Source organism: Salvia hispanica, chromosome 5, assembly GCF_029641045.1.
Source record: "Salvia hispanica isolate PSC_SH4W2 chromosome 5, Shi_PSC_v1, whole genome shotgun sequence".
NCBI lineage: Eukaryota > Viridiplantae > Streptophyta > Magnoliopsida > Lamiales > Lamiaceae > Salvia > Salvia hispanica.
The window spans coordinates 27,224,307-27,235,732 of record NC_142696.1 but is presented as its reverse complement, the minus strand read 5'-3'; the positions used below and the strand labels follow the sequence as shown (position 1 = coordinate 27,235,732).

The 11,426-nt window shown below is 34.7% G+C and overlaps 3 protein-coding genes across 4 annotated transcripts; 1 reads left to right on the top strand and 2 right to left on the bottom strand.

Moving 5' to 3' along the window:
• Nucleotides 1–1,095: 1,095 nt before the first annotated feature.
• LOC125189589 (polygalacturonase-like) lies at nt 1,096–3,181 on the bottom strand. Its single transcript, XM_048086852.1, has 4 exons — nt 2,975–3,181; nt 1,942–2,231; nt 1,627–1,855; nt 1,096–1,317 (listed from the first exon to the last, which is right to left on the bottom strand). Exons 1-4 carry the CDS (start codon nt 3,179–3,181, stop codon nt 1,096–1,098), a joined length of 948 nt encoding a protein of 315 aa, XP_047942809.1.
• Nucleotides 3,182–4,700: 1,519 nt separating this feature from the next.
• LOC125190484 (uncharacterized) lies at nt 4,701–6,430 on the top strand. Its single transcript, XM_048087806.2, has 2 exons — nt 4,701–5,083; nt 6,145–6,430. Exons 1-2 carry the CDS (start codon nt 4,894–4,896, stop codon nt 6,264–6,266), a joined length of 312 nt encoding a protein of 103 aa, XP_047943763.1. The 5' UTR covers nt 4,701–4,893; the 3' UTR covers nt 6,267–6,430.
• A 1,539-nt stretch (nt 6,431–7,969) lies between these two features.
• Nucleotides 7,970–10,676, bottom strand: LOC125190482 (uncharacterized). Of its 2 annotated transcripts, XM_048087804.2 has the most exons (5): nt 10,232–10,676; nt 9,721–9,818; nt 9,428–9,491; nt 8,350–8,418; nt 7,970–8,269 (listed from the first exon to the last, which is right to left on the bottom strand). In XM_048087804.2, exons 1-4 carry the CDS (start codon nt 10,467–10,469, stop codon nt 8,390–8,392), a joined length of 429 nt encoding a protein of 142 aa, XP_047943761.1. In that variant the 5' UTR covers nt 10,470–10,676; the 3' UTR covers nt 7,970–8,269; nt 8,350–8,389. The 2 variants fall into 2 exon arrangements, with proteins under 2 accessions (XP_047943761.1, XP_047943762.1); XM_048087805.2 differs by lacking the exon at nt 9,428–9,491 and having other exon boundaries at nt 10,232–10,675.
• Between the last annotated feature and the right edge of the window lie 750 nt (nt 10,677–11,426).

The window sequence follows — 11,426 nt, the reverse complement described above, 5'->3', positions numbered from 1 at the left end:
GTCTTATAATAAAAGTCACATTTATTGTGGACATGAGGTTTTAAGAAATGCAAGAACAGTGGATTGGAAAAATTAGTGGAATATGAAGCTCACTTTTTTACACTATTGGTATTATAATAAAAATGATAGTGAAGTGAGTTAATGGAATATTGGGACCTATTTACCATTTATGGTAAAAGTGAAATATGACTCTTATTATGGGATGGACTGAATTGGCAAAATGCGACTCTTATTGTGAGACGGAGATAGTATCTTTTAGGGACACAATTTTTTTTAAAATAACAACAATTTAAGAAGCAAAAGAAATTGTTCCTAATTGAAGGACAAATTGACTTAATCTTTTGCTTTTTTAGGACGCTTCCATTTGCGTCCTCTAATTTTATTTGGAACATTAACAATAAGGACGTTTTTTGAAACGTTGTTAATATATTTAGAATCACAAATTAGCGTCTTTAATTGCTTTAGAAAATGTCTTTAACGGTTTGTTTTTTTTGTTTATAGTGACAGAAAAATACAAACTCATAGACTTGGACTTATGGTGCATTTAATAAACTCCATATTCGAACCTGAACTTAAAATATTTAGTCTCAAATATTAATCATGGTAAATGACCGAGCCCAAATGTATGGGGTTCAGGCTATAAAAGTTTTTTTTATTTATCTAATGTACTTAACAAGTTTATAATTAAACTCATTCCTAACTTAATCTTTTGGCCTTGGTTAATACTAGAAGAGATCGAAGACACCGGAACTACGACATACAAAAATGGCGGCGGAAGTGAGCACACATACATATAATATCCAACAATTACATACTTAAATTTCCAAATGAATCGGACACGACAGTGAATTAAAGCCTACACTATCAAACGCTCTTTCGAATTTCTATTCATTTGTCTATAAAAAAAATATCGGACGACTGTAGTGATGCCATTTTAGTACAGAATCACTACTATCCCGCCATCCTTACATACTACGACTATGTTTTCGTCTTCTCTTTTTTTTTTTCTTTTGGCTTATGAAAAAAGTACATAAACACTTGTGATACCATAAGTAATAACTCTAACTTATCTCTAAAAAAATAAGATAGTACTACTTATGAAAGGCATTTCAGTGGCTTGATTACTCCATCCATTGTCTGAACGGTGTTTCCACATACAGTAGCAACCGCTTTATTCTTGTAGTTTAGCATTACTTTATCCAATTTAATGCCGGTGCACGGCTCCGCTTTACTACACTTCAAGGTCACTCCAGTTTCCGTCGCCGATGTTCCATGTATATCTTTATATGTCACACCGCTAATCTTCACACCCGACGACTACAATCAAAGTTTTGAGGATTAGGAGGTACTGAAATTATAAAAGGATACAAACAGAAATACTAAAATATGTTATTAGTATGACTTTATGTACCTTTATGTAAATACCAATTCCACTATAAAAATTAATAATATAGTACATACCAATTCGACTATAAAAAAATACAATACTACTAACATATATACCTACTTGACTATGAGAAAATATGTTTAATAAAGTATCAATATTTTGTCGAGATTATATGAAATTGTTCGAAATCATTTTAAGGAAATAGACTAAAAAAACCTTGATCAATGATATATGTATACCTGATTGGGACAATTTTTATTGCTGGGGCAGTAATTCTGGTCAATGATAATAGGGTTCATAACATTAACCATAGTGTGATCCTCATAATGAACATTTCTAACAAATCCATTGCTAGGCCTTGCCCATGTCTTGATTCTCACACCATTTTGGGTCCCACTCAAAACACACGATTTCACCGTCACATTTTCCACTCCTGCTTCATTCAAAACCCACCCTAGACTTCCAATGCTGCATAAAAATAAAAAATTTGATGATTATAACTATGTTCATCAAATATTGATGATTCAAGAAAGGATTTATAGTCATGGTGGTACCTTATACCGTGGCCCGGGCCGCATGCGACGTTTTGAACAAACACGTTGGAGGTTCCGGGACTCATGGAGATGCAGTCGTCCCCGGTGGCAATGCGGGAGTTGGTGACAGAAACTCCCGACGACAGTCCAATGTGAATTCCGTCGGTGTTGGGGCTTTCTTCGGGCGCAGAGATTTTGATGTTTTGGAGTTTTATGTCGCGGCAGCCGTGGATGACAATGTGGAACATTTGGCTGTTTATGGAGGTTAATCCGTTGATGCTTGTGTTGTTCGAATTGAGGAATGCCAGTGACTGGTCAAGAAAGAAAATAACACCGGAAAAAGGATTAGTACATGTCTAATTTTCTTTGAAAAAATATATTTTAGGGGCTTCATACGAATAGATACTTTTACACAATAATGTATGTATAAATTTGAACGAAATTGTAACATCTATAATTATATTTGAAAAATAATCTTAGTAGGGTTTCAAGCACATCGAGCACTTCATTTAATGACAGACGTACGACAGTAGCCTATTAGGAGAGACTAACCTATCAATAGAGATAGTTCATTAAGTTTAGGAAGTGTTAGGAAGTGTTAGGAGAGACTAACCTATCAATAGAGATACTCCCTCCGTCTCACTCAAGATGGCCACATTCTTGATTGGCACGAGATTTTAGGAAGTGTTGTTAGGTGGAATAAAGTAGAAAAGAAAAAAAGATAGATGAATACTTTAATGAGGAGAGAGGAGAGAGGGGGTTATGTCCAAAATTGAAAAATGGCCATCTTAATTGGGACAAACAAAAAAGAAAAAGTGGTCATCTTGAATGAGACGGGGGAGTATATAAAACTCATACGGGTTGTCATGCATAATCTCGATGCAGGATATTAATATCGCATCAGAATCATTAAGTAATCATTTAGTTCATGCATGACTTACAATAAAAGAGTCCCGTCAATCTGTATGGGGCTGAAAGAGTCCCGTCAATCTGTATGGTTATGGCATTATTTTTGCACGTGCTTCCTTCGAAATGTGCATTTCCCAAAATGTACCTTCCCCGTAGCACATATATGGTGGCCGGAGAGGCAGAGGCGCAAGCGGCGCCCCAAGCAGCTTGAAAGGCCTTGGCGCAGTCGAATTTTCCGTCGGCTTTTGCACCGTAGGAAAGAACATTGTAGATAGGGTTTGCTGCTAGAATTAATGCTGAAAAGTAGTGTAAAAATGTGACTGAGAATCTGGAACATTTTTGAAGTAGCCATTTTTTTTTTGTAGTGTATTTTTTTTGTGGTGTTTTTGTTGGTGATTTGAACTCGTTCAGTAGCTGTATTTATTTGGGTAAGACTAACTGAAAAAAATGTTATAAATCCATTCTAAATTTCTAATAATGAAATGATCATTTTGTGGATATATAGTAATCTTTGACTGTATTAAATAAAAGTGTCAACTTACTATAGTACATAAATAAAGACTAATATATAATAAGATTTCATAAATTTTAGACCACGTAAAGCAATAAATTCCAATGGTAACTATTCTTGGTATTCTTCTTATAATTTGTTGTTGGTACTCTTGTCCCACGTATAAATTTTATAAAAAAAAATTAAAAATAAACACTATAATTTCATTAATTAATTGAATAAATAAATCATTACAATTTTATTTTTAAATTTTGAACTGACTAATTTTAATTTTCAGGTAATGTAATTACTATAATGATTTAAGACATACAGAGTATTTTTTAAGTTTAATATATTCAAAAGTAGTACTCCCTCCGTCCCGCTTTAGCAGTCTCATTGACTTTTCTGCCCTCTCTTTGTAAAAATGATAAAAAATAGTTAAGGTGGAGAAATGTTAAAGTAAAAGAGACAATAATCTAGATAAGACTCTTCTCTATATTATTCTTTCTCTTAATTTATCATTTCTCCTCTTTAACTATTTTTTATCATTTTTACAAAAAGAAGGCAGAAAAATCAATGGAACTGCTAAAACAGGATGGAGGAAGTATGTCTTTTGGACACGTTTATTTGTCTCTTGAATAAGACTTCTAATTTTTTTAATAGAACAGATTTTACAACTTTGTACCAAATTAATGACAATAAGTATTTCTGCTACAGGTTAATTTAATCTTTATAAAATATATTTACTACGTATATTTTAATATTGATTCATGTCTTTGAATATGAAGCAGCATAAAATTCTTGTGCCAATTGTCTCGTACCTGCATATTGACATGAGAAATAGTCACTATGTCTGCTGGTGGATATCATTGGTTTAATAACCGAATTTGATTCAAAATATTCATTTTTTTGAAATTTGGGTCAATAACAAATGAAATGTTGTCGGAGTAGTCCTTTTCTCACGGTTCTGTCAGAAAATTAACGATCAACGTTAATTGCACAATGACATGACGGTTAGTTTTTTGACGTAACAGTCAAAAAAGGACCATTCTGACGAGGATTTCATTTGTTAGCCACCTATTTTTCAAAAGGGTAATGTTTTGTACCAAATTCGTATTTTGGTCATATATTTAAAATCAAAATTGACCATTACTCTAATATATATTCAAAATCTTGTCCAAAATTTTTAAATATTCAAAATGATGGCAAATGCTTAGTTAAGACTTTCAATGTTAGGACGAATTTCTTACTTATTTATCGATAATATGTATATATTACTCCTTCCGTCCCTAGGAAGATAGACTCATTTTTTGGGCAGCGCGTGATTTTATACATTTATATTTCGCGTATTATTACTCCATATGAAATTATGCACTAGTACTTGAAAAACTGCAACTAACAAAACGTATGATTGAAAGAAGCAGCGCAAAAGCAGTTGTTCGATACTGTTAATTCATTCCTTTCCGAGTAACAGCTCGCTTCTCCTCAATCAAGCTTAGCATCTCCTTTCTCCTCACTTTTCCAATCGAATCAAGTTGTGAAGAAAAAGAAAGATAAAAAAAGCAATCTCTAGAATGGCATATGTCGACCACGCGTTCTCGATTTCCGACGAGGACATCATGATGGAATCCTCATACAGTTTCAATAACAAGCCTCCCATCAAGGAGATCGCCCTCGCCCTGTCCCTCCTCATCTTCGGCTTGCTCGGAATCGTCCTAGGCTCCCTCATGGCCGTCAATGAAGTCGGCGGCGACCGCGCTCACGGTAATCTCTCTATTTACCCTTCCTAACTGTCTTTCCCCTTTTTTTCTAGGGTTTTTTGTTTTATCAGTTTGATTCATTGTGAGCTCGATTCAGAAAAATGTTGGGTTTTAAGAGTCGTATGCTAGTTCAAATTAACTACTTACTCTTTCAATCCATGTTTTAGCATTTTGTTATGCTCTAATTTCTTAGAGCTTGGAGTGGTGTTGCTCTCTTATGGTTATGGCATATGATCAAAATGCATGATTGTTCAATTAATCAAATTGATTTGAACAAATAGAAAAAAAATAATACTCCCTTTGTCCCTTTTAGTAGAGACATTTCTTTTCGACACGAATATTTCGTTAACTTAGTAAAGGGAGGATAAAGTAGGAAAGGAAAAAGTTAGAGAAATGAAGAGAGGGTAAAGTAAGAGAAAATAAAGGTGATATGTTTTGCCGAAAATGAAATGACTCCGCTACAGGGGACAACCCAAAAAGGAATACGACTTAGCTACGGAGGGAGTACTAGTGATATGTTTTGTGGCTGGCTTAATAATAGAGTTCAATAGATTACAATATGGGAAACGCTTCCCATAATTACTGATATATCAGCTCATTGTTAGTCTTTTCCCTTTGCAAGAGATTTGAATGTGGGAAATTTGAGGCTGTTTACAATATGACTATATGAGTTCAGAGTGGTATTGTGAATTTGTGATCTCTTCCTTGCGTGGAAATGTCAACGACAGAATCTTGAAACTCGTCTAGGTTTGATCTAGTGTACGGGGCTATAAAGTCGTTGGTTGGACTTTGTATCATAAGATTAGAAGCTGCTTATGTTGATGTTATGATTAATATGTACCTGTTGAGCAAAATTCATGTTTATCTATCTCCATTTCAATCAATTGACGATTGGTGTAGCTGCTTTTATCGTTTTCTGTCTTCTGCTAACCCCTTTGTCTCTCGACTTAATCCTCATTGATGGAGAGACTATATAGTCCAACTCCCTGATCTATATTTTGTTTTCTTTGCTCAATTTCACCATGTTCCCTTATCCACTGGCTCGTTGTTGATCTATGTCTGCAGGGACTTTATTCGCCATACTAGGTGGAATTTTATTCCTTCCTGGATTCTACTATACACGGATTGCATACTATGCGTACAAAGGTTATAAAGGTTTCTCCTTTGCTAATATACCTCCTGTCTAGCTATGTTTTGCCACTCCATAACAATGTACAGATATACCTCTCTGTTCTTCGTTGCTTCGCTGTTCTCTTCTGTATCCATTGTGTTTGTGTTTCTGTAAATCGTGACAGTTTACATGTACAAATAATCTAATTTTTGCGTCTCGATAGTTAAGTTTGTTGTTATATGCGTTGAGCTGTCAACATAGGATAAGAAACTCGATGTAGTTAGATCCTCTCCAATGGTACACTAAAATTCAAAATGGAGTTTTGAGTCTAAGTAGTAAATTCACTCTAGTCCAAAAATGGAAGCCTGTAAGATGAATGTAGAGAGAGGTGATGTTTTGAAGATCTAAGTAGTGATTTCTGCATAGCTAAAGAGCAAGATATATGTGAAACTCTTGTAGTGAGATTTCACCTTTTAGTAAGGATTGTATTTGGCTTTGGCACGGGTTTCAATGCAAAATTGGTAAAGTAGGAGAGATGTAGAAAGAAAAAGTGATCGGACTATTGATAGTCGAGAATGAGGCTCATCTCCTAAGAGAGAAAAACATACCAAAATAAGACTTTTTTTATTGGACAGAGGTAGTAGTTTTTAAATTGAAGAGATGTTTGAGGACTGGTTCTTTGTCTGCTTTATAAATTTCTAAAGGAGGAGACATACAAACATGGGGTTGGTTGATTTGGAAGGCAGATCACAATCATCATTATTATCTTCAAACGGACAATTAATGTTTAAATCGAATAGTTTGAACTTTGAACTGTAATTATGAGAGGGGACATTTACTTCTAAGCTAATCATTCTTACATGTGATATAATTAATCCAATGTTTTAAACTAGTCTATTTTCTCCCCTAATCTTTTATGCAAAAAAGGCCCCTCCCTCCACATGCTTTACATTGTAATCTTTTAGTCTTTCAAATTTCCTAGTGATTGGCTTTTATGAGTTTTTGCACATAAAATACTTATAATGTAGAAAATGGTGTGAAACAAATTTTTCCCTGAAGTGCTTTCTGTAACTTTTGCCTTTATGCTTTAAATTTATATATCCATGCATACAACTTTTAACCGAAGAAAATAGTGGCCAAAATATTAAAGAGTGGCATATATAATAATGTGGGCTCTATCATCCCCGAATACTATTTCTACTATATTCTTTTTTTTTCCGTACGTTACTGATTACGAAATAAAACTTGTACCATCCCCAAAGTGTTTATTTACATGCGACGAAGGAAGCGTAAGAGATCAAAAGATGTAAAAACCTAGTCTTCAAAACTAGACCTAAAATTCAAATTATCACGGTGCAAGTAACAAAAATGTTGAACTTGCACATTGATCATTTTTAAGATAACTACAGGCAAAGTTTGAAAGTTACTCTCTTTGTCCCACCGAGATGCTTTTTTAAGCACACATTTTAGAAAAAGATATTTAATAATTAAAGTGAGAACATAACAAAATAAGAGTATACTTAAAGAAGCGTCTTGTTTATGATTGATCAGGTTGTATCGAACGTCACACTCCTACTTTAGGCTAAAACTCAGAAATTGATGTCGCAAGGCAATGTATAGATTTTAGCGTAAATAGTAGTACCAAACCAAGAAAATACTTACAACAGATGAGATTCAAATTAATAAACAAACTTATCACATTGAATTATAGTAATTGCTGACTGTAGCAGATCACCATTTCATCTATAACAAACTCATGAACAAATGAAAGGTACTAACTGAACAAAAAAGTAGGCACTTGGTATTACAAATGTGCCAAATATTATTAGTTTTACAACATAAATTAATAGAAACAGCTATAAAAAGTTTTGTTTCCTCTGCAGACTAACGAAATAGCAACAACAAAGTAGTATCACACAGATAGGTTGCTAGATCATGAGCAATAAACAGTTAAATAGAGACACTAGTAGTAGTAGTAGTACACATGGCCAGAATATTTCCCACAAAATCTGTGACCAATCAGTAATTTGGTATCCCAAATTTCATTCAATTTAGAAATGAAATATTTGTCCAACTTGGCTGCAAAAACAGAATTCCAAGATCAGGGGGGCAAGTTTAGTACAGTACAAGCTCAGGGAGAAAATTAATGAAAATCTTACCTGCTTGTTGGCGCATCACACATTCTGTGTTTTGCTCGGTTTAACCTGTGGTTTTTCCTCGTTCTGATTCTGCAATCAACGTCATGTGACAAAGGGTAAGATTTTTCGTTGAATGTGTTTGAGTTTGCAGTTTATTCTTAAACCACAAAGAAAACTCTCTAGAAACATACTGAAAATGCCTTGCTACATGCAACTAACATCGGACCTGAACCGACCAACCTACACTTTCTCACAAGATACGAGTGAGCAAACACAATCGGGGCAGCTCCATGGACAAGGAGCCTGTAGAGAGCCAGCTAATCTCCCATAATGACAACTAACACTCCTAGATGTAGATATAGATGATAGAAGGTTTTTTGGATTGTTAGAAATAGGGTAAGGAATGTAATGAGGAGGTCTCAAGTTTCTTGGATTGTTGGCAATACGTTAAGGAAATTATCGAGGGGATTCATAGCAGAGAGGACCAGACATGATCCTCCACCAGCCCAACGTGAGTTTTTTCAGTTAGATAATACTAATAGACCAAATATTGTCCCAAATTGGTAGCCCAAAAGAATCAAACATATTTCCATCTTCTTTTTCTTATTCTCACCATAAGTTCTTCTTTTGAAGAAGATACAAGGAACTTGATAAGCATATAAGATAGGAAGCCCTAACTTAACCCAAAACCATGGTCAAAGGTAAAGGGTTGACACCCTATTATATGCTATTCCACACTTTCGTGTGAAACCGATGTGGGATCGTATCAGAACTAAAGTTCATTCCAAGAAGAGATTGGAGGAGATCAGGTCAAAAAGAAAACCTACAGTCTGAGCAACCTCTTACTCATACATGTAGTATTCAAAATTCCGCAACATCACTAAACCGTCTATCCTCAACAATAACTCGAACATTTTTAAAAGAATGACAAGTAGGCACATAAATTTTAATAAGCCTATATTACACCCTCTTAATCTTCTACACCATTAGCTTGAAAAGAATAATTTTCACCAAATTATGCAAATAAGCTATGTTTTCCTATAATATTATCTTCAAAGTGCACTCTGTCTCCAGCAGCTAAAGCGTAGTCGCCTCTTACCCCAACGGGAACAAAATGAGTTCATCCTGATTTCTTCCTTGTAATCTCTCAGTAATGCCCGCCCCTGCGAACATAACCAGCTTACCCAATCCAAATCAATTCAACCCATTCTTCCACAAAGAACTAAACTTTCAACCTTGACAAGGATAAAAATCTAAACTTTCCCCCTATTGATGAAATGCAAATTTAACCAGAGGGATAGTTGCAGGAAGGAAAACACCCAAAAATTCCAAAAGTAACTAAACTTGCCAATAACAAAACAAAATATGGTAGTAGTAGCCATGAAAATTTACCTTTCCATTGCTTTCATAGTAATCATCCAATGCCCACTGATATTTTGACTGATTCAAGCCAAACCAGTGTGCAACATGCTCGTCCAAACTCGCATGCGCTGCATATATACATCAAATCAAATCAAACTAAAATAAAATCGTTAAAGTTACAATGCACATTTGACACCTACATATTTGTGGGGTAGTAATAAAATACAAACTCTATATATGTACAAATTCTAAACTCCTCGACACAGTGTAAATCCATTGTAAAATTTCAAGATTTTGATGTCTGATACAGTGTAGCACATTGTAAAATTTCAAGATTTTGATGTCCAAGAAAAAATACAGTTTTTGATGTCTAGTAAAAAGTACATTGTCAACACAGCGTCAACCGTAATATTGATATTTTTTATTTATGTTATTTTGTCATTTGTACAATATTTAGAGTTTGCATTTTGATTAATCCTGATAAATTTATTTGATTAATCCTGATAAACTTAAAATGAAAGGGTTAAAATGAGAGTAGTACCAGTTTGAAGCTTGGCTAGAGCGTCCCAAAAGAAAGTGAAAGAAGAAGGGTTTTGTTTATAGAATTGGGCAGGCGGAGCCATCACTGGCGGCGGCGAGGGAGCTTGGAAGTGAACCGGAGGTGGAGATTCCCGCTTGGGCTCTGCATTCGGCGTGGCGGGAGGCGTCATGAACACCGTGTACGGCCCGATCTTCCCGATCCTCGGCGGCGGAGTGCCTGATTCACTCTTCATTGCCATTTTTAATTCGATTGCGAAATTGAGAGAGCTGAATTCTTTCTTCAGCCGTCTTTTAACTTTTCCCTTTCTTTCAGACAAGGCGCAGAAGCGAAACGAGATTAGATTTTGCGTAGATTGGAAGAAGGTTGCTGTGCTTTTTCTACTTTACGGTGTGTGTGCTTTTTTTTGGTAAAGGAAGTGAAGTGAACTGTCGTCTTTGGAGTGTGAAATGCAGCCTTCAATCTTATTTAAAATTATCATTATCATTTTTTAATGAACGTTTTCTCAGTTATACCAGTAAAAAGAGTACCTCCATCTCGGCTAAGATACATATTTCTTGGTCGATACGAAATTTTAGAAATTATTAATTAATGTATTTAATTGGAAAGAAAAAAAAAAGTGGCTGAGTGTATTAATTAGAGAGATAAAGTTTTCAAAAAAGAAATATGTTATCTTAGTTGTGACAAACTAAAAAGGAAAACGTATCATCGGACAGAGGGAGTAAAATATACTTTCTTCGTCCCACAAAAGATGTCACACTTGTGAGACGGCACGGGATTTTAGAAGGTTTTATTTTGTGTATTAAATGGAGAGAGCATATATAATTTTTATATTCATGTGAGAGAGAACTTTTTTCAAAAAGGGAAATGTGACATCTTTTGTGGGACAAACTAAAAAAGAAAGTGTGACATCTTTTGTGGGACGGATGGAGCATAAAACAGAAATAACATTATCTCTATTCTTCTTTCCTCTTACTTTATATTCTCTTTGCGTGACTCGCAAAAAAACACTTTCTATATTTCATAAAAATAGGTCATACTCCCTCCGTACGCCATTTAAAGAGTCATTTTGACTCGGCACGAGTTTTAGAAAATTGTTTGACTTTGTAAGGAAAAGTAAAGGGAGAAAGTGAGTGGGGTGTATGACTTATTTAAAATATTAGTTTTATATTGAATTGTGAGTATAAAAAGTTGGTGG